Source organism: Chrysemys picta, chromosome 17 (genome assembly GCF_011386835.1).
Source record: "Chrysemys picta bellii isolate R12L10 chromosome 17, ASM1138683v2, whole genome shotgun sequence".
Classification (NCBI taxonomy): Eukaryota; Metazoa; Chordata; order Testudines; family Emydidae; genus Chrysemys; species Chrysemys picta.
The window spans coordinates 20,084,772-20,112,147 of record NC_088807.1 but is presented as its reverse complement, the minus strand read 5'-3'; the positions used below and the strand labels follow the sequence as shown (position 1 = coordinate 20,112,147).

Sequence of the window (27,376 nt, the reverse complement as noted above, 5' to 3'; positions counted from 1 at the left end):
CCCCAGGAACCTGGATCCGGCCTTGCAGAGAAGAGAATCTCCCCAGGGGACGAGCTGCTGCCCCTTCAGGGGCTGAGACACCAGCTCAAGACCTCCTGCCCCCAAACACCCCTGCCTCGGAGAATCCCCCCCCCCGACTACTCCTAACACGACAGTCACATCCCAGAATCAAACCCCTGACCCCCAGCCTAGAGGTTGTTGGGCTGGACTCACTAGACCCCACTGACCTCCCCGAGACAGGGAGAGAACCCAGGAGTCCTGGCTCTCAGCCCCACCCCCTGTTCTAACCACTAGACCCCACTGCCCTCCCAGAGCCAGGGAGAGAACCCAGGAGTCCTGGCTCTCAGCCCCACCCCCTGTTCTAACCACTAGACCCCACTGCCCTCCCAGAGCCAGGGAGAGAACCCAGGAGTCCTGGCTCGCAGGTGGATGCAATAGACGAGGCAGCTGCTGACGGCGTGTCCTGCCATCCGGACTAGGTGGTTCAGGATAAGCGTGGGGTATAAATTGACCCCTAGATACAGGCGGCTTTTATTTGGCAGAGAGGGAAACAGGGAGGAAAGAGTGGACAGGGTCAGGGGCAAGCCTGGGGCAGCGGACGTCAGGTGAGGGCGCCCCCTGGCAGTAGCACCAGCTGCTCTGGAGGGGGGAGCTACCACAGGACACCACTAGGGGGAGCTCTGGCTCCATGGAGGGGCATCCAGCAGCCACAGTGTCCCCTGGCTACGTACAGCCCTGTGCACCCTGCCTGAGATGGAGAGGGGATCACTCCTTGTCCCAGGGGACGATCCTAGCCAGTTCCTGCAGCCACTCTTGGTAAAGCTGGGCAAAACGCTCTCTTGGCGCTGCGGTGAAATGGTTCTTCCAGTCTCCGGCGACCCCTGCGAAGCAGAGACATTGGGTGGGACAGCAATTCTGTGTGGCAGGGGCACCCCCTGGTGGGAGAGGTGAGGCTGGGGAAGTGGGAAGCCCCCCCACCCCACAGCCAGTGTTCCCACCCCTCTCCCCACAGAACCTCCCACTGGGAGAGTATTTCCATAATAGCCGTGCCATGTGCCCAAATGTGGGATTAGGGTATTGGGCACTGGTTTGGGTGGTCAGGACTCTTGGGGTCTATCTCTGGCTCCAGGAGGGGAGTGGGATCTAGTGGTTAGAGTTGGGGACTGGGAGCCAGGACTCCTGGGTTCTATCCCAGGCTCTGGGAGGGGAGTGGGTGACTCCAGATTGCCTTCTAGGAAGCTGGGATCAGAATCTAGCCCTGACCCTATTGTAGTTAGGGGGGGGGCCTGCATCCCACCTCCCCCCAGCTTTTGGGCTAAGAACCCAGTGCATGGCAAAGCTGGGACTGGCCAGGGCAAGCCCTTCTAGCAATAGGCCTCTGCCTGGGGTGGCCCCATGCGGGGGAGCCAGTACCAGAACAGACATCCCTTTCCCTTCCCAATTGTGCCACGAGCCGGCCGGTGCCAGCACTGGGCAGAGGCTGTGGGGCAGCGTGGAGGGAGCTGTGGATGCTGCTGGGAGCCAGAGGAAGTGCCTCACTTGCCTTGAAACTCATCAGACACCCCTCCCTTTGGGCAGCTCTGGGTGCCCCTCTCTTCTGCCCCTTCCGCAGCACCCCCAGAGAGGCACCACTTACCCCCGTTCACCAGCTACACCCCCACAGGCCCGGCCTGGCTTCATGCACCAAGCAGCTCTATCTGCTTTGGGGCCCCTTGTATAACCCAGAACCCGGTGAGTGCCCATTGAGGGCTCACCTCCAGTTTAAAGGGGTACTGTCCCTTTTCTACATGCTGCAGAGCCGCCTCACACAGCAGAACGGGGATGTCTCCCCGTGTGTGACCAAGGGGCAATGCCCTGTAATATTATTATGAAGCCTCAGCATGCCTCAGTTTCCCTCTGTCCTTCGCATGGCTACTGGGGTTGGGGAGGACTAGGGTTACAGCTGCTCTTGGGGGCAGCACGGGCCTGGAGGTGCGGTGGCACCAGGCTGTCTGGGCCCTTATGTAACTGATTGATTCCGACCCAGATCCAGAGGGACACCAGAGGGCCCGACCCAGAACTATCCACATGCAATGGCAGGAAGCACTGGTGAACTCAGTTACTGTGTCTTCACGGCAATGCAAACCGAGGGCCCGAACCCAGGCTCAGGTCTACCCCCCCCCCACTTCCATCTAAACAGCCATCACGCTCCCCAGAGGCTCGGACCCAGCGCCCCAGCACCCCACTGGAGTGCAGGGTCCCAGTCTGAATCAAGCCAGCCCCCATGGTTCAAGCCCTATTGCTCTGCAGTGTACACCCAGCCCTCATGCTCCAGGAGTCCTCCAAATATCACCCACAATCCCCCGGGCTTGGGGGCTGCGTCGACACAGCCGAGCAATCAGGCTTGAACCCAGGGTCCCGGCTTGATGCAGGCTCGTGTTACAGGAGGGTGCTAGGATGCCTGGGTTCAACCCAGGGTTAGGAAGGAGTTTAGATGCTCATCTATAAAAAGGGAAATAAAAACAACCCAGGTAACTACAGACCAGTTAGTTTAACTTCTGTGCCAGGGAAGATAATGGAGCAAGTAGTTAAGGAAATCATCTGCAAATACTTGAAGGTGGTAAGGTGATAGGGAACAGCCAGCATGGATTTGTGAAGAACAAATCATGTCAAACCAATCTGATAGCTTTCTTTGATAGAATAACGAGCCTTGTGGATAAGGGTGAAGCGGTGGATGTGGTATACCTAGACTTTAGTAAGGCATTTGATATGGTCTCGCATGATATTCTTATCGATAAACTAGGCACATACAAATTAGATGGGGCTACTATAAGGTGGGTGCATAACTGGCTGGATAACCGTACTCAGAGAGTTGTTATTAATGGTTCCCAATCCTGCTGGAAAGGCGTAACGAGTGGGGTTCCGCAGGGGTCTGTTTTGGGACCGTCTCTGTTCAATATCTTCATCAACGACTTAGATATTGGCATAGAAAGTACGCTTATTAAGTTTGCGGATGATACCAAACTGGGAGGGATTGCAACTACTTTGGAGGACAGGGTCATAATTCAAAATGATCTGGACAAATTGGAGAAATGGTCTGAGTTAAACAGGATGAAGTTTAACAAAGACAAATGCAAAGTGCTCCACTTAGGAAGGAAAAATCAATTTCACACATACAGAATGGGAAAAGACTGTCTAGGAAGGAGTACGGCAGAAAGGGATCTAGGGGTTATAGTGGACCACAAGCTAAATATGAGTCAACAGTGTGATGCTGTTGCAAAAAAAGCAAACATGATTCTGGGATGCATTAGCAGGTGTGTTGTGAGCAAGACACGAGAAGTCATTCTTCCGCTCTACTCTGCTCTGGTTAGGCCTCAGCTGGAGTATTGTGTCCAGTTCTGGGCGCCGCATTTTAAAAAAGATGTGGAGAAATTGGAAAGGGTCCAAAGAAGAGCAACAAGAATGATTAAAGGTCTTGAGAACATGACCTATGAAGGAAGGCTGAAAGAACTGGGTTTGTTTAGTTTGGAGAAGAGAAGACTGAGAGGGGACATGATAGCAGTTTTCAGGTATCTAAAAGGGTGTCATGAGGAGGAGGGAGAGAACTTGTTCACCTTAGCCTCTAAGGATAGAACCAGAAACAATGGGTTTAAACTGCAGCAAGGGAGGTCTAGGTTGGACATTAGGAAAAAGTTCCTAACTGTCAGGGTGGTTAAACACTGGAACAAATTGCCTAGGGAGGTTGTGGAATCTCCGTCTCTGGAGATATTTAAGAGTAGGTTAGATAAATGTCTATCAGGGATGGTCTAGACAGTATTTGGTCCTGCCATGCGGGCAGGGGACTGGACTCGATGACCTCTCGAGGTCCCTTCCAGTCCTATAATCTATGATTCTATGATAAGACGGGGGCGGGTCACTCCACTTCTACTAACCCTGGGCTTACACTGCAGTGTAGAGAGACCCAGCCCAGAGTCGAAGCACAGGGAGGTGGCCAGCCGGGCAGAAAGGTTTCCTGCCCGGGTGCTGAGAAAGGGGCTTTGTTTCTCCTGCCTGCCCCCTACAGCGGGCGCCCATTGGTGGGAGGGGCTGATGTGGGGGGCACAGCAGCAGGCGGGTCCCACTGCTGCATCTGGGGTTGTGCGGCCCAGCTAGAACCAGCCCAGTGGGGGCAAGGGTGGGGGACCCTGTGGGGGGGCGGGTGCAGGCACAGGGGGGTGACCCTCTTTACTCAGGAAATGGCCCTTGTGTGGGCCATGAAGTATTTGGGCACCAGGCTGTAGTTGGCTGGTGGGTTCTGCCTCGTGGCCTGGAAGGAGGCATCTCCGCCATGCAGTGGCTAAATCCTTACCCAGGAAATGGCAGATCCGCCCTGCGCTGCCCAGGTCCTGTGCGGTGAGGGGGTAAGGGGGCAGGGGAGCTGTGGACTTGGAGGCTGGGGTGGAGGGCTGGGCCTTGATGTGGGCAGGGTGTGAGGGGGGCAGTCTCAGGGGGACTTGAGTGGGGATAGACCAGGGGACAGGATGGGAGATGGGGGGGCAGGCAGGGGTGCAGGGTGTTAGTTATGGGTGACAGGCCGGGGATGGGGAATGACTCTCCTATGCAGCAAATCTGCTGCTTGTCGCCCTTCTGCTCTGTGCTGTTACCCAGCACAGTATCAGAGCAAAGGACAGGTGATGGCGAGACCTGAACGTGGTAAGGTGATAGGGAATAGCCAGCATGGATTTGTAAAGAACAAATCGTGTTAGTAGTATAAGGGCCCCACTGTCAATCAAACCCTAACCCCGCCCCTTGACCCCTTAAGTCCCGCCCCTTGACTCCTTAGTCCCTCCTGCTTGTCACCGGAAGTCCCGCCCTACGGGTGTATTACTTCCGGAGTCAAGGTGCCACCTGACCAGAAGCAAGGTGTGTCATGTTACCCCCTTCTAAGAGCGCCTCTGTCACAGAGTATTGGGGGACTCAGGGCCCTGCACCCCCGGCTTCCTGCGATTCACCATGACTCTCAGCCAGCCAGTAAAGCAGAAGGTTTATTTGGATGACAGGAATACAGTCCAAGACAGGTCTTGCAGGCACAGACAACAGGGACCCCCTCAGTTAGGTCCATCTTGGGGTCCCAGGGCATCCCAGCCCCCCTTGGGAGGTCAGAGCAATCTCTGCCTCCCCACCATCTCACCACCCAGCTTCCAAGACTCTGCCTTCAGCGACCCCTCCCACAGCCTTTGTTCAGTTTCCCGGGCCAAGTTATCACCTGGCCTTCAACCCCTTCCTGGGTTCTCATGTTACACACTCAGGTATGCGCCTTCGGGCAGACTCCCATCCCGCAATGCAGACTATCCTAGCCACACTCCCCTGTCAGCATTCACAGACCACAGTAAGAACAGTCCCAGTTCGTCACAGCCTCCCACCACCCTCTACCAATCAGGAGGGGTTTCGTCCTGAAAGGACCGCCCTGAGAGGAGATTTTGACCAATCAGGGTGACTTCCACGGTGGGATGACTGGTCCGGAAGTGGGTCGTGTGACCCCTCTAAGAACCCCCCCCACACCCTCTACAAATCAGGAGGGGTTTTGTCCCGAAAAGACCACCCCGAAGGAGATTTTGACCAATCAGGGTGACTTCTGGGTTGGGGTGACCCTTCCGGAAGTGGGTCATGTGACCCCACTAACAACTCCTCCCAAGGCCCTCTGCCAATCAGAGTGCAGCACCATTACTCCATAAGTCCCAGCGCTGGACAGAGTAGGCCATCTCTTATCAAGGACATGTGTTTTAGAAATCGTGGAAAGGCTGCTGAGAGGAAACATGGACTCCTTCACCACCCCTGTGAGAACTTCAGACTTTGTTTTAGCCCCGAGCACCTTTGGACTCGTGTGGTGAGAATGCTACATCAGCGACAGTTCCGAGGAGAACCCTTTGACCCAACCGTTGATGGATACGCCGGAACCCAACCCAAAACCCTCGTGAGGCACCCCTATGAGTATCTAGGTACTTCCAAGAGGCTGGATCATTACTGCACAACTCTTCTTCGCCATTCCCATCTACAGCAGCAGGACTAGTTGACTGTTCCAGTTTCTCAGTTATTGCAGTGTTACCGCTGTGTTCTCCATTGTCTATCCAAAGAGGCTGGATTTCCTTCTCTTCCTCCGCAACAACCATAACATTGTTTTCTGAATGTGATAATATTTTGGATTCCTCACACACTACCTTTTCTTTTTCTCTTACAACACCACTTTCACTTCCCACCTCTGAAGAGCCTTCAGTGTCAGCATCGCTCAACTCAGTCAACTGACTTGACTTGGATTGTGCCTGAAGAAATTTGTGAAGAGTATTTTTCCCTTTTCTTCTTGCATCTGTCTAGCTTTCTTCTGCTTTCTCCTCTCAAATCCTGAAAGATATGTACGCTTCATTTTTCTAACCTCTACGATCATTGACTATGTGATGATACCTGCAAACAAATTAATTCTCTTGGTATCTTTCATTTTGTTAGGTAGTGTGATGCTGGACCCCATAATGCTTTATGGGAATATGACGTAACTGGAATATGATCTACTGAATCTATCCATGCTACATATTATATGTAACATATATATATATAAATGTTATGATCTACTGAATCTATTAATCCTATCTGCATGCATGTATCATTTTTGTATTTGAAGTTATAAATATTGGCTGTGTACTGGCTTGATTTCTAAATAACCTTAGTAGAGCATTTGGTCAGTTCCTGGAGAAAGGTATGTTGAAGTTGAGTACCTAATCAAGAGACACTTAAAGGACAATGAATCTTGGAATGCTCCAATCCACATAAGAAGTCTACTTGAGGTCATTCAAAGTAGCATGTAAACAATGGATGCTACCTGTAAAAACTGGGAGTCATGCATGGACCTGTGACTTACCCAGGTGACTCCTAAACTCCATCTTGGAGCTGGACTGTGCATAGGAGTGAGGAGGGGGTCTCCACCCACAAGAAAAAGTCTATTTAAACCCCTGGGAGTCCCCTCCATTGTGGTCTTCAGCTGGCTAAAGATAGAGCCTCCCTACCCCCCAGGATACTTGAAAGAAACTGGAACGAAGGACAGTGTGCAAGGGGTGTGAGTGATTGCTGGACCCAGGCTAAAAGGAGATTAGTCTGTAAAAGGGAGCATTCTGGAACTGGTGAGGATCTTATCTGTATTCAGTTTGATTAGACATAGATTTGCGCATTTTATTTTATTTGGCTTGGTGACTTACTTTGTTCTGTCTGTTACTACTTGGAAACATTTAAATCTACTTTCTGTATTTAATAAAATCACTTTTTACTTATTAATTAACTCAGAGTATGTATTAATAACTGGGGGAGCAAACAACTGTGCATATCTCTCTATCAGTGTTACAGAGGGCGAACAATTTATGAGTTTACCCCGTATAAGCTTTATACAGGGTAAAATGGATTTATTTGGGTTTAGACCTCATTGGGAGTTGGGCATCTGAGTGTTAAAGACAGGAACACTTCTGTTAGCTGCTTTCAGGTAAACCTGCAGCTTTGGGGCAAGTAATTCAAACCCTGGGTCTTTGTTGGAGCAGACGGAAGTGTATGGATCAGCAAGACAGGGTGCTGGAGTCCTGAGCTGGCAGGGAAAGTAGGGGTAGAAGGAGTCTGGGCACATCCGGTGGCAGCTTCCAGAGGGTTTCTGTGATCCAACCCGTCACAGGTAGTTAATTGAGAAATTCCTTATGTACCCCATGTGTTGCGGAACAATTTTATCTGCGACAGAAATTAAAATAGACGTCCAAGTACCTGTCACAACCATCCTGCACAGGAGGGAGAATATCTTGCAAAATGTATGCTCTAAGTTTTACTTTATATCACTTGGTTATGCATTGGCAACATCAAGAAGCGTTGACCACATAGGCGGGCGCAGCACATTTCATTAAAGTGTGCACCCAGGGATTTTTTTTTAAAGTTGAACTTTTATCGAATCTCAATCATAAAGGACATTATTTTTATTCATCAAACTAAAGAAACTAAAACTTAACTAAACTTAATTTTTTTAAAATTAACAACTAAATTTTACTTAAAAAATGAGACACAAAATACCAAATTTTTGATGTAGTGATAACCAGGCGTATACAAAGATTCAGTCAATTTTCATGATCTTTATCTTTAACCAGATAATGAGCTAACCTAAATTGACCAAAACAGATTAAGGTTTCTTCATCTTCCTGTCCTAGAGAATGAGAAGTCGCTCACCAGGTGTTATGGACTTAAATTCCTCAATCACATCATTGTAATTAACGGACGAAGCCAATTCTTGTTCAATGTATAAAATCATGAGTGAGTCGAGGCGCTGTTGGGACATTGTACTTCTTTGTTTTTTTACATGTGCTGGTTTCGAAAAGGCTCTTTCACATGAACAGTTTGTCTGCTCCTTTTCTTATCTTAACAACGAACCAATCCATATTTCAAAATTAAAAGGGGGTATCATACGATTGAATTAAAACATCAAGTCATGGGCTTGTTATACTATTTCAGTAGAGTACATGCAACAAAGATTACAAACACTGTAGACACTGCATTGGGCACGCCTGACGCGGCCACTTATATAGGTCAAAGAATTTTTGAGAATAGTAGTCGGAGGGGAGGGGAGGACCAATGGTAATGCGGCGCCGCAGTAGTGGGGACGCATGCTGCGAGCAAACGCGAGCTTTCTATATAGAGCGTATCATGCGATTAAATTAAAACGCAAAGCCACTTTTTTTTGAGACATTAGGGCAGGTGTTGGCAAACTTTTTGGCCTGAGGGCCACATCGAGGTTCCAAAATTGTTTGAAGGGCCAGGTAGGGAAGTCTGTGCCTTCCCAAACAGGCTGGTGCTGCCCCCTATCGGACCCCCACCCACTTCCTGCCCCCCAACTGTCCCGCTCAGAATCCCTGACCCATCCTACTACTTGTTCTCTGCCCCCTGAGACCGCTCCAACCACCACCCCGGGACTCCATCCCCCACCAACCTCTCCTGCTCCCTGTCCCCTGACTGCTCCGACCCCTATCCACCCCCCTGCTGAGTCCTGACAGACCCCCGGAATGCCCACGATCCAACCCCCCATTCCCCATCCCCTGACCGCCCCCCCAGAACCTCTGCCCCATCCAACCCCCCCTCCCTGTCCCCTGAATGTCCCCGGGACTCCCTGCCCCTTATCCAACCGCCCCGACTCCTTACCATGACACTTACCCCCGCCTCCCCCCTCTCCTGGAGCCTCAGCGAGCCGTGTCCAGGAGCGGCCCTGGACAGCGCTGCAGTGGTGTAGCTCCAGTGGGACCTGAGCTCCTGCCACTCAGCCCTCCGGAGCTCGCAGCCCTCCCCTCTTACCACACGGCTCCAAGCAGGAGGAGCTCAGGTCCCGCCGGAGCCACGACGCTGCAGCGCTGTCCAGGGCCGCTCCTGGATGCAACACGCTGAGGCGCCGGGTGATGGGGGAAGGCGAAGGCAGGGGCGGGACTTGGGGGAGCCTCAGACATTCTTGTGGGGGCCCCTGCGGGGCCCGGGGCAAATTGCCCCACTTGCCCCCACAGGTGACCCTGGTGCCTGATGGGACTGTGGCTGAATTTCCCATCCGCAGTGTCAGCCGGGAAGATGGAGGGAGCTACACCTGCGACTATCACTCCATAACGGATCAGAGTTGCTGGTCATATCCCAGCGACCCCATCGAGATCATTGTAGCAGGTGAGGGGCCCGGCTCAGTGTCCTGGCTCCCAGCCAGATCCTCAGGGGGTCTCTGCACCGATGAGACACTCAGACCCAGGCTCTGCCCTGATCCCTGGGCCCAGCAGAGGCAGAGGTGAAAGTAAGCCAGTACGCCCTCCTCCCTCATCCCTATGTGTTCCTGCAGTCCGTGTCCCCAGACTCAAGGCTGTCACCCCACTAGCTCCTGAGCCCCAGTCTGTGACCCCCCAGCAGCCCTGGGTTCCCCACTCTGCCCTAACCTGGCTCTGTGGCAGGTGCTGTGATGAACTTCTGCTCCTGGGGGAATTCTGCACCACGGGGCAGGCAGAGAATTTATTTCCCCAGAGAAAATACATTCTGCCCCAGAAGTGCTGCAGTTCCACCTTTTCCCCACCAGGGGCCGCTGTGGCACCAGAATAGCTGCTGGCTGCTCTAGTGCCACAGCGGCCTCTGGTGGGAAAGAGGTGGAACTGCAGCACTTCTGGGGCAGAATGTATTTTCTCTGGGGGGAAAACCAAAATTATGCAGACAGATGAATTCTGTGTGTCCGTACATGCACAGAATTCCCCCAGGAGTAACTGTGTGTGTGTGTGTGTGTGTGTGTCCCTGCCGCCCCCTGCTGGAGAGGCTGGGCCCTACTCTGCGTGTCAATCACATTGGTCCTGTGCCCTAGTGGACCAAGCACCGGGCTGGGCCTCAGGACTCCTGGGTTCAATTCCAGGTTCTGGACTTTGACCAGGTCCCCTCCTTGCTCGGTGCCTCAATTTCCCCATCTGTGCAATTGGGATGGTGACCCATCCCCTCCCTTGGCTAGCACGTTGAGCTCTTGGAGCGGTGAGCACTCGGGGTTGTGGGCATTAAGAGGCTGGGGGGAATCCTGGGGCAGATCCTAGGGGGATCCCCAATAAAGATGGGGGCATGGGCAGCTTCTCCTGTTTCAACCGTTGCATCAATGAACCCTGGGCTTAGCTTGCTGTCTGCCTGGCAGGGTTCATGCTGGGGCCTGTACATCTGCAAAATAGGCCTGGGGGGGTTCACTACAGGGATCAGAGGTTACAATGGAAGTCAATGGTCACAAGGGGGCCTGTCCACCACTACTATAGGCCCAGGGGTCAGGGATAGGGTTACCAGATCAGACTGACAAAATATTGGGGGTCGGGGGGTGAGCAAAAACAAAAACAGTTTCGCAGGGGCCACACGCACTGCCCTCCCCGAGGAGCCTCCCACCCCCGAGCCCACCTCGGACCCTGCAGCCTGCAAGGCAGCACAGTGGGTCTGGGCGGGGGCAGCGTGGAGCAGGCAGGGGCCGGGTGGGCGGCGCAGGGGTGTTGGCCGAATCCCCGCTGCTGCCAGGGAGCCCCGCACTTCTCCCTCCCGCTCTCGGCTGCGCTCCAGCGGCTGCAGCTCCTTCCCGGAGGGATGCACCTCCCGCCCCTGGGCACATGTGGCATGCTTCCCAATGCCAGTGTGGAGCCCCGCGCCTCTCCCAGTCAGCTGCACTCCAGCGGCTCCTTCCCAGCGGGTACCCCGTCGGGAAGGAGCCGCTGGAGCACAGCCGAGAAGGGGAGGGGGAGGCACTGGGCTCCCCGGCAGCAGCGGGGATTCGGCCCATGCCCTCGCACCGCCCACCTGGCCCATGCCCGTTCTGCACTGCCCCCACCCAGACCCACCATGCTGCCCCACGGCCTTCCTTGTGCAGCGGCCAGGCCGGAGCCCCCTGGCATGGTGGGGGGCTCAGAGCTGAGCCCCCTCATCGCCCTCCCTCCCTTGCCAGCACCCCTTTTCCCGCCCGCCTGATGCCTGGGTGCCAGAGCTGACTCACCAGCTCCAGGCTCCACCGCCCCCACCCTCTCCCTCCAGGCTTGCGCCGCCATGTAGCTGCAAGCCTGGGAGGGAGGAGGAATGCCACGTGGTTGGGGAAGAGGCAAGGCCAGGGCAGGGATTTGGGGAGGGAGCCAATGGGGGCAGAGCTGGGGCGGGAGGGGGCGAGAGTCCCTCCGGGAGGGCAAAATTTCTTGTTTGTTGGGACACGGGACAAAGAAGCAAAAATTGGGACAGTCCCGATAAAATCGGGACGTCTGGTCACCATAGTCAGGGATCATAGTGGGGCTCACTATGGGTGTCAGGGGTCATAGTGGAGGTTAAATGTTGGAGGTCAAGGGTCATGGTGTGGCCTGCCCATCTGCACTATAGGCCCAGGGTCACAGTTGGGTCTGTATGTCTGCACTATAAGGTCAGGGGTCATGGTGGGGGGACGGGGGGCACCATTCTCTACCAGAGGACTCCTCCCAGAATCCTTTGCAACAGTTTCTAAGGCCCTTCCTTGGAAGGGTTACTGCAAAGTATTCTGGGTGCTGGGGGGCTGGATACTGGCTTGACCCACCTCTTCCTCCCGCCCATTGCTTGGGGGTCACCTTGTACTGAGCAGCAACCTGTAGATTCCGGCTGCTGGTCCCCACCCCGCCGATGTCACAGACTCACAGGTCGTGTCCACTCTTGGCCCCTTGTGGTCCGTGGAGTGAACCCCCTTCAGTGAGACAGCCCTTCTCGGGGGTCCACTCTCTCGGAGGCAGTACCAGGCGCCGGGCCCAGAGTCAGAAGGGGCCCCAGCCAGCCCGACTGTTTTGCGGGTCCCTCGGCAGATAAGCTGTTTCCTAAGGGCAGCCTGCATGCAGCTGTGATCAGCTGTGTGGCGGGCAGGCTCAGATCAGCTGTTTTGTGCCTCCCTGCTCCAGCAGGGGCTGAGTGAGTCTCACACACAAAAAAAGCCTCAGGGTTGGCGTGGGCGGGAGTGCTGGGCTATCAGCAGCAGCACAGCCAGCCCCTGCTCACCTAGGACCATCCCACACCTCTTGGGCTGATGGCCATGGCGTCCATCTGTATGGTGGCTGCCTGCCAACCAGGCTCGACTCTGGCCACAGCAGGCATCAGGTGACCCAAGGGAGCCCAGCTAGGCTAGGGCTGGGTGCACTGGTGGATTACGGGGAGGAAAAGCCCTGGACCCTGGCAGGAGCCACTCTGGGCGGTGGAGGGGACCCTGGCAGATGTGGGGCTGAAGTTCCCATCTCGGGACCCCAGCCACCCTAGTGGCAGAAACTGCAGGGCTGAAGCCCTGACCCCACGGTGTGCGGAGCTGGCCTGAGCCCCTCTCTCACCCATCCCCCCTGCGGAGCTGGCTCTAACTCTCAGGCTGTGGCGAAATTCAGCCCAATCTACCCACATTGGTATCTCCATTTCCCCCATCATCACCCAGCCATGAGTGGATTTAGCCTAGGAGGCAGGGTCAGCATTAGCCCCATTTGTCAGGTGGGATCTAGGGCACCCAGAGGTGAAGTGACTTTCCCAAGGCTAAGCAGGGAGTCTGTGGCAGAGCAGAGAATCAAACCAGAACACCTGAGCCCGAGGCCTGTGCCTTAACCACTAGGCAACCTTCCCACCCAAGGAGGGGGAACCTCCTCTGCCACTTTGAGTGGGTGGGTAGGATCAGACACTAGACAGAGCCACTAGGAGGTGGGGAGCAGAGAGAGCTGGGAAAAGAGACATGGGTGGGAAGCAAGAAGGGGGAAACATCAGGAAGGGGAGCAAGGACTTAGAGAAGAAACAAGAAAGAGGGAAAGGGGCAGGGAGAGCGGAACGAAGGGAGAGGAGAAAGAGGAAGGGAGAGGGGGAAAGACTCCCCACTGCTTGTCCCTCCCATTCACCTTCTTCCCACAGCCACCAGTGGCCCTCAGCTCCCAAGCAGGCCCTAAGCAGGTGTGAAGACCAGAGCGAACGTAATGTCTTTACACTGGGCTGTTAGTGAAGACCGCTTGTAGCTGAGTGTAATGATTTTAATACGCTGTAATTCGTGATAATGTAATGATCTATTTCATTACTAGTTTAATAACGTTTGCATTGTTGAGATCCCAAAGATAGACACACATTCAATAACAGAATATGAAAGAAGTGTATAAATATGCTGAAAATTGCCAGGGCAGGTCAGTAACGGGCAGTGCCCAGCCAGTCCCAGCCCCACAGGCAGAGGCGGTGCCATGGGACTCACAGGCATGGGCAGGGTCTGGCCCTGTTCCTGCCGGACAACCAGACAGGTGGGGGGAGCTGGCAGTGGGGGCGGGTGGGCAGGGCGGGCAGCTGCCCTCATGGCTCTGATATTTCATGTGCATGCATGTGTACACACACACACACACACACACACACACACACACACACACACACGACTCTCTCCCCTCCCAGCCCCAGGAGCCCGACCCTGGTGCTGATGGACTCATCTACGCTGAGCTGGACGGCCAGGCGCTGCAGGGCAAGCAGGGGGGCCCGGCCCCTGCCCCTGAGCCTGCAGAGTCCAGCATGTACGCCGTGATCAATGTGAGGCGGGGGGCCCTGCAGTGAGAGCCCCCCACAGCCATGGGGTGCTGACCCCCAGGGGGCGACAGATTCACCCCCCTGCAGTGCCAGCCCTGAGAACTCTGCTTCCAGGGAAGATTTAGGGGAGATGCCCAGGATGCCCTTCCCCCACTGCAGCCCCATCTCATCGAGCTGCTGTCCCTCTGCTCACCCAGAACCACATGTGGGAGATTGGGGGTGGGGGGCTCAGCACTGGGAGGGGGAGGGGAAGGGCCATGGTGGCTGTTTGTTATTTTGCATCCTGTTAATCTCCAGATTTGTAATAAACACAGAACCACAAACTGCCCCCCCGGCACCCCTCTGTCCCACTCCCCTCTCAGAGCAGGGGTATATAACAAGGTAGGTGCTGGGGCATCAGGTTCACACAGAGTTTCACTGGAAGTAGCAGAAGCAGGAAGCGAGCACTAGCTCTGGGCAGACTTCCCCTTTTGCGGTATTATCGGCTGCTCCTTTAACCACTCAGGATCTAAATTTACCCCCACTTCGTCACAACCTCTATGTCCCCACCTCAGAGAGGCCGGAAACCACAACCCCTCCCAGCCCCCATCCTGTCTCTGTCCCACACCACTCAGCCGTACAATAAACCCTCCTGTTTTACGCTGGCTGAGAGACCCTGCAGGCTGGAGATCGGGGGCGTCACTCCCTCTGGGGGTGGTGGCCCCAGGGGGCCATTGTGAGGGGACCCCTTAGGGGGCTTCCGGAGGGAGCAAGGTGGGCTGGAGGCTCAGGGGTGCGGCCCCAGGAGGTGGTTGGGCCAGAAGGCCTAACCCTGGAGAGTGAGTGTGACCCTCAGGGGGAGCTGTTACTCTGAAGGGGGGGTCTTCCAGGGGCTATATGGAGCCAAGAGAGCCCGGGGCCTGGGAGTCTGAGACTGGGTCGGAGGGTACATGGGATGAGGGTGGGGGGAAGAGGTTTGAGAGGAGATAGGACAGTGTGGCGGCTGGAGGGGTGGAAGCTGGAAGGGAGATGGGAGGGGTGGGGGTTGGAGGGGAAATGGGAGGGGCAGGGAACAGAGGGGCATGGGGTGAGGAGACACAGGATGGGTGCTGGGGTGTGGGTCTCCCCTCTCACAAAGTCGGGGTTGGTGGACGGGGTGTGTGTGGGATTCGATTTCCTGCCAAAACTCCAGCTGAGCTGGGCACCTCTGGCCAGCTGGAGGGGGAGCAAGGGGCAGGCCGGGCACAGCGGAGTGTTTACACGTGAGTGTCTGTGGAGCTGGGTAAACTTTAGTATTAAGGATGAAGGGGGAGGGGAAAAGAGGAGCTGTAACCTGAAACTTCCCCCAGAACTCATTTTAACCTCTTAATGTTGACCCCAGGGGGCTGAGATCAGAATCCAGCCCACAGGTTCCCTGTAGATGCAGTGAGGTGTCTGTTACCCTGGCATTGTCCCTGGGGCTAGGCGCTAAGGGCAGGTTACAGACACATGGGGAGGGGTTTCTGTCTCCCATCTCACTCCTGTTTGTGTGTGAACGCAGAGCTACCTGATCCCAGACCCTCCATCACCCTCAGCCCCAGCGGGGTGATAGCCCCGGGCGAGCCATCACCATCCACAGTTGGTGCGAGGCCAGGAGGTTATTGCTGTATAAACGTGGAATCCAAATCCGGGAGCTGGATGCTGATGGGGATGGGGATGAATTCACCATCCCCAGCACTGAGCATCGCATGATGTCCCCTCTCCCAGCCAGACCCGATGGGATGCTCAGAGCCAGGCTCTATCCTGAGCTCTGGCCCCAGCACAGAGGACACCTGGCCGGGGAACAGGGACGAGGTCACTGGGGGGTTCCCAGCTGCTGGATATTTGGGGCAGAGGGAAGGGGGATCCCAGCCCCCAGGGGCAGCTGCAGAGCAAGGGGCTCTCCCAGGGGGATGATGTGACGGAGCAGGGAGCAGGGCAGATTTGACCTGGGAATGTTGCAGGGGGATTGCAGTGAGGAGGGGGGACTTCCCTTGAAGGAAGCTACCTGAGCTGTAACCTGAGCCAGGAACGGGGGTGGGGAGAATTAACACCTTCTGCCCGGGAGACTGAACAAAGGAGAGGAGCAGCAGGAGGAGTTGGGAGTTTAGTTTCGGTTTGGGCTGGGTGGTGCAACGCAGGGAACCCCAAGCTGGGGTCTAAGCTCCCTGAACCTCCCAGAGGGACCTAATTGAGGGGGTCTGGTCGTACCTACACGCTCTGCTTGAGACTGTGTTCCTGTCCGTAAATAAACCTTCTGCTTTACTGGCTGGTTGAGAGTCGCAGTGAATCTCGGGAAGAGGGGTGCAGGGCCCTGACTCCCCCACACTCCGCAACAACTGGTAGCAGCGGCGGGATCTACTGCACCCCGTGGATGGCGCTTCCTGCAGTAAGTGACTGGGGAGCAGTAAAACGAAGGGGGATTGACGGGGACCAGGCGTGCTGAAGAGTGAGAGAGAGAGACGGTTATTACCCCTGGGAGTGTGTGACCAGCGAGAAGGACTTTTGCAGTAACAGGGTCCCCCGGGGGGATCGCAGCGAGTGGTCCCAGGGGCGGAGGAGTCTGCAGCTCGACCCTGGCAGAGAGGCGGTGACCTCGAGAAGGGCTGGCACACTAGGGGGCCCCCTGGGAACTGTGGGGAGCTGTGAGCACACAGGCCGGTGAGTGGCCAGCAGGAAGATGTATGCCAAGCGGCTTAAGAGCGACCTGGTGGAGCTGTGCAAGCAGAGGGGGCTGTGCATTGGGAGGCTCACCAAAGCACAGCTCATTGCCCGGCTGGAGGCGGAAGATCGCGCGAATGAACTGATCCCTGTGTCTCAGGGAAGCAGCCTGGCAAATGCAGCGCAGGCCCCAGTGTCTGTCCCAGCTGGGAGTGGTCAGCTGGCTGCTGAGGGCTTCCCGAGACCCCTCCTTCCTATGCCTAGGGGAAGGGTGGGGAGGAGCCCAGCAAATACCGAAGGCGCCGTGACCCTCCCGGCCAGCAGGGGATCCCCCCGGCGAAGCTCGCCGGCCAGCAGAGGATCCTCCCGGCGACGTTCGGCATCCGTGGAGCGGAATTGGCTGGAATGGGAGAAAGAGCTAAAACTGAGAGAGCTGGAGGATCGTGAACAACAGAGACAGCATGAAGAGAGACAGCGTCAGCATGAACGGGAGGAGAAAGAGAGACAGCATCAGCATGAACGGGAGGAGAATGAGAGACAGCATCAGCGTGAACTGGAACTGGCGAGATTGAAGGGCAGTGAACCCCCGGCTGCGGTGAGTGATGGGGGACCCAGGACTGCACGGAGCTTTGATAAGTGCATCATGGCCCCATACAAGGAGGGGGAGGACATGGATGACTTCCTGGAGGCCTTTGAGACGGCCTGCGAGCTGCACCGGGTTGATCCCGCGGACAGACTCCGGGTCCTTACCCCCTTACTGGACCCCAAATCCGTGGCATTTTACCGCCAACTGGGAGAGGCAGAGAAAGGGGACTACGAACGATTCAAAAAGGCCCTGCTACGAGAGTTTGGGCTGACTCCTGAGATGTACCGGGAAAGGTTCCGGAGTCAGGATAAAACCCCTGAGATCTCATATCTGCAACTAGCCGTCCGCATGGAAAGATACGCCAGCAAGTGGGCTGGTGGGGCCCAGACGAAGGAGGACCTGATTAAACTGATGGTACTGGAGCAACTGTATGAGCGATGCCCATCTGACCTGAGGCTGTGGTTGGTGGACAGAAAGCCAGAGAACCCGCGACACGCAGGGCAGCTGCCTGATGAGTTTGTAAAGAGCCGGTCGGGGGTGGCAGTGAGGAGCCCCAAAAGAACAGGCCCGCCGCGATGCAGAGAGAGAGTCACCCTGGGACCTCCCAAAGGGGGAATATGGGGAATCCCCTCCCACGGGGAATGCCCAGCATCAGGGACAACCGACCGGCTCGAGGGGACCCACGGGACATGAGCTGCTATTACTGCGGCCGAAGAGGCCACGTTCGGGCCCAGTGCCCCAAGCTCAAGGACAGACTGAGCAGACCGAACCCGCACCGGGTTAACTTGGTAGAGGCCCAGACGGACGAGGGGCAGGCTTCTCACGCAAGAGGGGCTGGCAGCTTATCAACTGCTCAAGAAAGAGAAGGGCCCCAGGCCAGCTTCTCTGGGGGGCCAGATGCTCCGGATTCAAAGTTCTCCGTTTACAGGGTTGGCGCGGGGCTGTCCCTGTGGAGCGAGTGCCTTGTTCCCCTGGAGCTGGATGGGAAGAAAGTTTATGGATACTGGGACACGGGCGCAGAGGTGACACTGGCCCGGCCCGAGGTGGTGGCCCCAGATCGGGTGGTGCCCAACACCTTCCTGACCCTGACCGGGGTGGGCGGGACCCCATTCAAAGTTCCCGTAGCGAGGGTACACCTGAAATGGGGGGCCAAGGAGGGCCCCAAGGACGTGGGAGTGCACCACCATTTGCCCACTGAGGTGTTGATGGGGGGGGACCTAGAGGACTGGCCAAGCAGCCCCCAGACCGCCTTAGTCGTGACCCGTAGCCAGAGCCGGCGAGGGGCACTACGCCCTGACCTTGGGAAGGATGTCCCACCGGAGGCACCGAACCCTTCCCGGGTGGGGAGGAAACACCCAAGGACAGGCCTCGGGGTGGCTGGGGCTTCCGACCCAGCCGACGAGAGGGAGCAGGTCCCCATCCCTTCCCCAGCCGCCGAGTTCCAGGCCGAGTTGCAGAAGGACCCCTCCCTGCGGAAGCTAAGGGGCCTGGCTGACCTCAGTGTGGTACAGACCATGAGGAGAGGATGCAAGGAGAGGTTCCTGTGGGAGAAGGGGTTCCTGTACCGAGAGTGGGCTCCCCCAGGGGAAGTGGAGTCGTGGGGGATCAGGAGGCAGCTGGTGGTTCCCCAGAAGTTTCGCCACAAGCTACTGTACCTGGCCCATGACATCCCTCTCGCAGGGCACCAGGGGATCCCGCGCACCAGGCAGAGGCTGCTACAGAACTTTTACTGGCCCGGGGTCTTCACCAACGTCCGGCAGTACTGCCGATCCTGTGACCCCTGCCAGAGGGTGGGGAAGGCCCGGGACAAGGGGAAAGCAGCATTGAGACCTTTGCCCATCATAGAGGAGCCTTTCCAGAAGGTGGCCATGGACATAGTGGGACCTCTCAGCAAGATGACCCGGTCTGGGAAGAAATACATCCTGGTGGTGGTAGATTTCGCCACCCGCTACCCCGAGGCAGTGCCCTTATTGTCCATCGAAGCAGACACTGTGGCGGATGCGCTGCTGACCATTTTCAGCCGAGTGGGGTTCCCCAAGGAAGTCTTGACGGACCAAGGGTCCAACTTCATGTCGGCCCTACTCCGGTGCTTGTGGGAGAGATGTGGGGTCCGGCACAACTGGGCCTCAGCATATCACCCCCAATCCAACGGGCTGGTGGAGAGGTTCAATGGGACGCTAAAAATGATGCTGAAAACATTTATGAATCAGCACCCGCAGGACTGGGACAAGTACTTACCTCACCTGCTGTTTGCGTACAGGGAGGTACCCCAGGAGTCTACCGGGTTTTCGCCTTTCGAACTGCTATATGGAAGGCGGGTAAGGGGGCCCCTGGACCTGATGAGAGACGAATGGGAGGGGAAGGCCACTCCCGAGGGAGAGTCGGTGGTGGAGTATGTCCTGACCTTCCGGGAACGACTTGCCGAGCTCATGGGCCTGGCCAGGGAGAATCTGGCCAGAGCCCAGAGGAAGCAGAAGGTCTGGTATGACCGCACAGCACGGGCCCGCCCCTCGCCACTGGGGATCAGGTGATGGTCCTCATCCCCGTGAGGAAAAACAAACTCCAGGCCGCCTGAGAAGGGCCCTTCAAGGTTGTCAAGCAACTAAACGAGGTAAACTATGTGGTGGAGCTGTCGAACCGGGCACACCACCACCGGGTGTACCATGTGAATATGATGAAGCCATATTATGACAGGGGGAATATGGTGTTGGCCGTGTGCGGACATTGGGAGGGGCAGGGAGATGACCCTTTAGTAGATCTATTCCCTGGGACAAAAGTTGGCTTCCCCCTGGAAGCAATTCCCCTCTCTGATCGGCTAACCCCTGCCCAGCGAGCTGAGATCGGAGGGGTGCTGCATCTGTACCAACAGCTGTTTTCCAACCAGCCTGGACGCACTAATCTGACTGTCCACCGGGTGCAGACAGGATCGCACCCGCCTATAAAATGCTCCCCCTTCCGAGCCACAGGGAAAACTGCTCAGGACCTGGAAAGAGAGGTCAATGACATGCTGGCTTTGGGGGTGATCCAGCTGTCTTCCAGCCCTTGGGCCTCGCCGGTGGTGCTGGTCCCCAAAAAGGACGGGTCGATCCGGTTCTGTGTGGACTATCGGAAGCTCAATGCCATCACTGTAGCCGATGCCTACCCCATGCCCAGGCCGGACGAGCTCCTAGACAAGCTGGGAGGTGCTCGGTACCTTACCACCATGGATCTTACAAAGGGCTATTGGCAAGTGCCGCTGGATGCAGATGCCAGGCTGAAATCAGCCTTTGTCACCCCTCTGGGGCTCTATGAGTTCCTGACCCTGCCCTTCGGCCTCAAGGGAGCGCCGGCCACCTTCCAACGCCTGGTGGATCAGCTACTGAGGGGGATGGAGAGTTTTGCCGTGGCGTATATCGATGACATCTGTGTCTTTAGCCAGACCTGGGAGGACCACATATCCCAGGTTAGACAAGTGCTGAACCGACTCCAGAAGGCTGGGCTGACCGTAAAACCGGAGAAGTGCAAGGTGGGGATGGCTGAGGTATCCTACCTAGGCCACCGGGTGGGAAGCGGCTGCCTAAAGCCGGAACCAGCCAAAGTGGAGGTGATCAGAGACTGGCCTGCTCCTCAAACCAAAAAGCAGGTCCAAGCCCTTATTGGGATGGCAGGGTACTATCGGAGGTTCATGCCCCACTTTAGCGCCATCGCCGCCCCCATCACTGAGCTGTGCAAGAAGGGGAAGCCAGACAAAGTGGTCTGGACCGAGGAGTGCCAGGAGGCTCTCCGGGCGCTGAAGGAGGCTCTGGTCAGTGGCCCAGTTCTGGCAAACCCAGACTTTGACAAGCCCTTTATGGTGTTCACCGACGCCTCAGACACAGGACTGGGGGAGGTGTTAATGCAGGAGGATGAAAAGGGGGAGAGACACCCCATCGTGTACCTGAGCAAGAAGTTGCTACCCCGGGAGCAGAACTACGCGGCCATCGAGAAGGAATGCCTGGCCATGGTGTGGGCCCTCAAGAAACTAGAGCCATATCTCTTTGGGCGTCACTTCACCGTGCACACCGACCACTCTCCCCTGACCTGGCTGCACCAGATGAAAGGAGCCAACGCCAAGCTCCTGAGATGGAGCCTGCTCCTGCAGGATTATGACATGGACGTGGTCCATGTGAAGGGACGTGACAACCTGATAGTGGACGCATTGTCCCGGAGAGGGAGCCCTGAACTTCCCCAGGTCACTGGTCAGAGTGACCCCGCTCAGTTCAGTCTCGAAGGGGGGAGAGATGTGACGGAGCAGGGAGCAGGGCAGATTTGACCTGGGAATGTTGCAGGGGGATTGCAGTGAGGAGGGGGGACTTCCCTTGAAGGAAGCTACCTGAGCTGTAACCTGAGCCAGGAACGGGGGTGGGGAGAATTAACACCTTCTGCCCGGGAGACTGAACAAAGGAGAGGAGCAGCGGGAGGAGTTTGGAGTTTAGTTTCGGTTTGGGCTGGGTGGTGCAACGCAGGGAACCCCAAGCTGGGGTCTAAGCTCCCTGAACCTCCCAGAGGGACCTAATTGAGGGGGTCTGGTCGTACCTACACGCTCTGCTTGAGACTGTGTTCCTGTCCTTAAATAAACCTTCTGCTTTACTGGCTGGTTGAGAGTCGCAGTGAATCTCGGGAAGAGGGGTGCAGGGCCCTGACTCCCCCAAACTCCGCAACAGATGCTCCCCTGACTGGCCAGTTCTGGCCAGTGGGAGGACAATGGGCTGCAACGAGAGGACCCCAGTGACCTAACCAGCCAGAGGAGGGCGGAGAGGAGAGGAGGCCCAGATGACTCTGTTTATGACCCTGTTTAATTGGAGAGAAGACATGGACAGAGGTGGGGCTTGGGGCCAGGGATATCAGATGCCCAGCTGGGAAGCAGGGGGGCTCTGGGCTGGAGAGGGGGAGCAGGCAGAGCCCACCTGGATGCAGGGGATACTGGGCTGTGCTGGGCTGAGGGAGGCCAGGCCTGAGGCCCTGAAAGTTTCCTGTGCTGTGTTCAACGCTCAATAAACCCTCCTGTTTTATACTGGCTGAGAGTCTCTCCGGGCTAGAGAACAGGGTTGCATTATTCCCTCTGGGAGTGGAGGCCCCGGAGATCCAGAGCAAGTGAACTCCCTGAGGGGGCCCACGGCAGAGACAGACGTGCTAAGGCTCAGAGAGGTGCGGCTCCAGGAGGTGGAGGGGCCTAACCCCAGAGAGAGAGTGGACCCCTGAGAAGAGCTGTCTCACTGAAAGGGGCACCCCCCACGGACCGCACGGGGCCAGGAGTGGGCACGATCTGTGAGTTCATGACAGGTTATTATCTGGCAATAAATAACTTTCATGGTTAAGCTGGTTGCTTCTCTCTCTCTCCCCGTCGAGGGTGTTTTTTGGCTTCCCCATTAGCTCTGCAGCGACACTCCTCGTACCTAAGCTAAAGATCCCGGCAGCGCCCAAAACTCCTGTGGGGTTTGCTCATCACGTGGGTTACTACCAGAACAACTGTAACGGGAAAGTGGGGATAGGGACGTGCTGAACCTGGGACATCTGGGGGTGGCAGCTTGGAAGTGCTGTTTGACCCAGCCTGCTGAGTCCTGCCGTTCCTCATTCCCCTCGCACTCGGGCCTCAGGCAGGTGGAGCTGGGTTCTAGGGCGTTGGTGGCAGCGGTGAGGGGCCCCCACTGCCCCGTCATGGCATCTGCTCTCACCGTCCTCCTCCTTGGTGAGTATCGGAGACAGCCAGGGCGTGTGCCCGTAACGGGGGATCTGAGACCAGATTGTGTGCCCATGTGGGGGGGAGCGGGGGGTCTGGCTGATCTGATACCAGGGTGTAGGACCCAGTCATTCTGGGATCTGGTCCATAACAACCCACCTCCTTTCCAAACTTCTGGCTGGCCGGGTGGAGCGGGGTGTTGGGATGTGAGTAAAGGACAGGGGTTGGAGAGGAGACGAGGGAGAGGAAAAGAGGAGCTGAGCCCTGAACCTTCATCCCAAAACTCAGTTCAACCTCCTTGCATTGACCCCGGAGGGCTGAGATCAGAACCCAGCCCTGCCCCCACTGCAGTCAGGGCTGACTCCGGATTGACCCCAGGGGGCTGAGATCAGAACCTAGCCCACAGGTTTCCTGTAGATGCAGTGAGGTGCCTGCAGGGTCTATGTATACTCAGGGCTCTGCTTTCGGGCGGGGGCTGTTTCTCACTGCATGTTTGTGCAGCACCCAGCAACTCTGATCCCAACCACCACCCCCTGCTCTAATCACTAGGCCCCACTCTCCTCCCGGAGCCAGGGAGAGAACCCAGGAGTTCTGGTGTCCAGCATTCCCTGCTGTAACCTACTAGACCCCACTCCCCTAGTCCTGGCTCCCAGCCCCCTTCATTCTAACCCACAGGACCCCACTCTCCTCCCGGAGCTGGAGATATTACCCCAGATCTCAGTCCTTTGCTGTAGCCACTAGCCGGCCAAAACTCTAAGACCCTGAGGCAGGCTGACACTGTCCGTGTGGCCGTGTGGCCTAGTGGGGAGAGTGCTGGGGCTTGGACTCAGGAGAGCTGGCTGCCATTCCTGGTACGGCTGTCATTTCCTGGGGGACCTTGGCTGAGTCCCTGCCCCCTCTTTGCCTCAGTTTGCCCCCAGTAAAATGGGGCTGATGCCCTGCCCCCCTCTGTGAAGCGCTGTGAGATCTGCGGGTGCGAAGCGCTGGGGAGGAGCTGGGCATTTTTGTACCAGACACAATCTGGCCCTGTCTGTTGCCCCCAGCCTGAGAGCGGTGGGTTTCCAGCACCTGCCAGAGATACAGCAGCAACTAGCGGCTGCTGGGTACGAGGCAGCGGCTGTGAGGGCCTGTGGGTCTGATCCGGGGGGTGGGAGGATGATACTGGCTGGATGGGACCATGGGTCTGATCCCATGGGGCAGGGATGGTGAGGGGGGACACTGGGCTGGGGGACCCATTAAGTAGATAGACGGGTACAGAGGGGTGCTCTGGATTTAGGTCCTTGGGCAGTTTCGGTCGTAGCTCCCAGGAATCTCTGGGATCACGGAGAGGTTCCTCTGGCTGGGTTTTCTCCCAGGGACCCTGTCTCTGGGACCGTGCGGTGAAGACGGGATGCAGTGACTGTGCTGGGGTCTGTCTCACGGCCTGTCTCCTTCTCACTGCAGAGCTCAGCTACCCCAAAGCCTCCATCTCCCTGCGTCCCAGCAGGTGGGTGACCCTAGGGGGAGCTGTGACCATCCGGTGTCGGGGTCGGCAACAGAACATGAGGTTCCTTCTGTACAAAGATGGAAACCCGAATGTGCTGTAGGACACGGACCCCGCTGGGGATGTTGCTGAGTTTCCCATCTGCAATGTGAGCCAGAGAAACTGAGGAAGCTACCGCTGCCAATACAGCACCCAATTGGACCCGTCCGTCCGGTCGCATCCCAGCGACTCCGTGGAGCTGGTGGTAGCAGGTGAGGGGCCCGGCTCGGTGTCCCCACGCCCCGCCCCACCCCCAGCCAGTCTCTGCACTGATGATACGCTCAGCACCAGGCAGTGCCCTGAGCCCTGGGACTCAGCAGAGGGGACGCCCAGCCTGTGACTGGGGATGGAGTTCTCAGCCTGGGGGAGCAGCAGCTGCTGGAGATTTGGGGCCGAGGGAGGGGGGATCCCTGCTCCCAGGGGGAGCTGAAAAGCTGGGGCCTTTCCACGGGGGATGCTCCCCAGCTGCCCCAGGTCTGCTGATGTACAGAGGAGTCGGGGCCCAGGGGCTGCCCAGCTGGCCCCGCCCCCAGCCTGTGACTTCATTCCAGGGCTGGCTGTGTGATGCCCACCTGGGCTGGGGGCTGTTGGGTTAAAGAGCCGTGGGAGCTGTGCTTCTTGGCTGCTCAGCAGGAGTCTGGAAGCAGCTGCTGTGGGGAGAACCCCAAGGATTCCCAGGCAGTGGAAGTGCGGGGAGCTCGAGCCCGGGGTAGTATGGGGGGGTGTTTGGGTGGAGGAGAAAGAAAACAGCAGGGGATAGCGGGGAGCAGCTCCCTCCACACCCCAGAGAGCTTCCTGCAGAAACCGCTGGTAGGTAGAGTTTGGAGGGAGGCTGCCAAGTGCTGGGAGAGAGACACCAGCAGCCAGTGAGGTGTGACGAAGTGGGGGATTTTTGTAGTGTTTTACATGAATAGTGTGTATGCGCCTCCGTTTCCCTGTGTGCTGCATGTTTAACAAGGTGGTGGGAGAGGGTTGTTGGTGCAAAGGACCAGGTGTGACCTCGCCTAGCAACCAGGACCCCCAGAAAACAGCCTGGAGATGGGGAACCCTAACAACTGGTGACCTGGAAATTAACAGGCCCAGCCCAGCTTGGCAGTCAGCTGGTTCTGGCCAGTGGGAGGACAAAGGGCTGTGGAGAGTGGACCCTAGTGACCTGAACAGCCAATTCCAGCCAGAGGGGAACAAAGGACGGAAGGGAGGGGCCCCAGCAACCTGTTTACCTGGGATGAAGATAAAGGCCAGGGGAGGAGCTGTTGGGGCTGGTGATATCAGGGTCTCTGGACTTGGGGGAGAGAGCAGGCAGACCCCACCTGGATGTAGGGGAGACTGGGATGTGCTGTGCTGAGGGAGGCCAGGCCTCAGGCCCTGAGAGTTTCCTATGCTGGGTTCCAAGGCTCAATAACCCCTCCTGTTTTACGCTGGCTGAGAGTCACTCTGGGCTAGAGAACAGGGTTGCATTATTCCCTCTGGGAGTGGAGGTCCCGGGGGTCCAGACTGAGTGGACTCCCTGAGGGTCCCATGGTGAGAGACAGGCATGCTAAGGCTCAGAGAGGTGCAGTTCCAGGAGGTTAAGGGGCTAAACCCCCGAGAGTGAGAGGAACCACTCCCCATGGGGCCAAGAGTGGGCACGACCTGTGAGTCCATGACATGAGGTAATAACCGGCATCAGAAATGAAGGGACCCAGCGAGCGGGGAGCCAGTGGAAAGGGAACCTGGTTGCTGAGCTGTGTCTTCGAAAGGCGCCCGGCACGGAGCTGGCAGGGAGAAAGTTTGGTTGAGAAGGGACAGAGATGGCAGGAACAGGAGGAGGCAGACAGAGGAAAGACAGAGGCATGAGGGGGAAAGTTACAGGAAGAACCGTGCAGTGAAACAAGAGGAAAAACAATGAAAGAGTCTCCAAGTTACCTAAGAAATTGTTACAAAACTGCGAGAGAAGTAAAGCACGAATGAAACGTGAGGGAAATCAGCTGTGAGCAAAGAGAAAGGGGCTGAAGAAATAAAGAGGAAGTGGCTGTAGCGAAAGTAAAACACCAGCACCTTCAGGTGCAGTGACAGGAAGAGAGAAATTGCCAGAGCGGGAAGGGAGTGTGCGATGCCAGAAAGCAGCGGAACGATGGGTGTTCAGTTAAGAAGCCAACCTGTGGCATGGAGGAATAGCTGTAGTTATCTGAGCTGGAACTCAGAACAGCAAACAATGACATCACAGGAAGATGGTTCAATCCAGATATAATGGAACATCCTAAAACATTGTCCTCCGAACTCGGGGCGTGCCGAGGCTGAAAACAGAGAAGCCGCGAAGGGACCGTAGAGCGGTGGGGTTCTGGCCTAGTGCCTTGGACGTTCTAACTCCAGATTCTGGTGTTCCATGAATGTAAATTTTTGCCCATAAAGTTGGTTTAATTCAGGCAATGGTAGTTACTGTTCAGTCAAGGTCAGCAGTAGTTCCCAGTGTGACCTAATGCAGCATTTCCTCCTAAACCAGCGAACTCTGATTCACTTGTGATCATTCCCCACTGAACTGATTTCTCCTTCCCCAGCTGACTGAGATAAAACACAATTGGCCTCTAGGTAGCCTTGGCCTCTTCTTCCCCTGCCCCAGCCACCCCTCCATGGGCTCCTTCAGATGGATCCGCACCGCGGCCCGTGTCTCTTGTGTCGCTAGCCCAGCTCTCTCGGTCTTGGATTCAGGGGAAAAGCATCCAGGAGACTCTCTCCTGTATCGACCTCGTCACTGGGTCCAGGCTGTGGGGATGGGATGCAGTGACCATGCCAGGGTCTGTGTCTCACGGTCTGTCTTCTCCTGCCTGCAGAGCCCAGCTACCCCAAACCCAACATCTCCCTGCGTCCCAGCGGGCGGGTCGCCCTGGGGGAGCCGTGA

General features: G+C 56.7%; 2 protein-coding genes across 2 annotated transcripts in view; both read left to right on the top strand.

Moving 5' to 3' along the window:
- LOC103307140 (T-cell-interacting, activating receptor on myeloid cells protein 1-like) overlaps positions 1-7,224 on the top strand; it is an 11,677-nt gene extending 4,453 nt beyond the window's left edge. Inside the window, exon 7 of the mRNA XM_065571900.1 lies at positions 7-7,224. The gene's annotated coding sequence lies outside the window, so the exon portion shown is untranslated. The remainder of the gene's footprint in view (positions 1-6) is intronic.
- Positions 5,775-27,376, top strand: LOC135976432 (E3 ubiquitin-protein ligase BRE1A-like). Its single transcript, XM_065571899.1, has 5 exons — positions 5,775-5,795; positions 9,522-9,672; positions 14,397-14,415; positions 17,023-17,696; positions 27,309-27,376. Exons 1-5 carry the CDS (start codon positions 5,775-5,777, stop codon positions 27,374-27,376), a joined length of 933 nt encoding a protein of 310 aa, XP_065427971.1.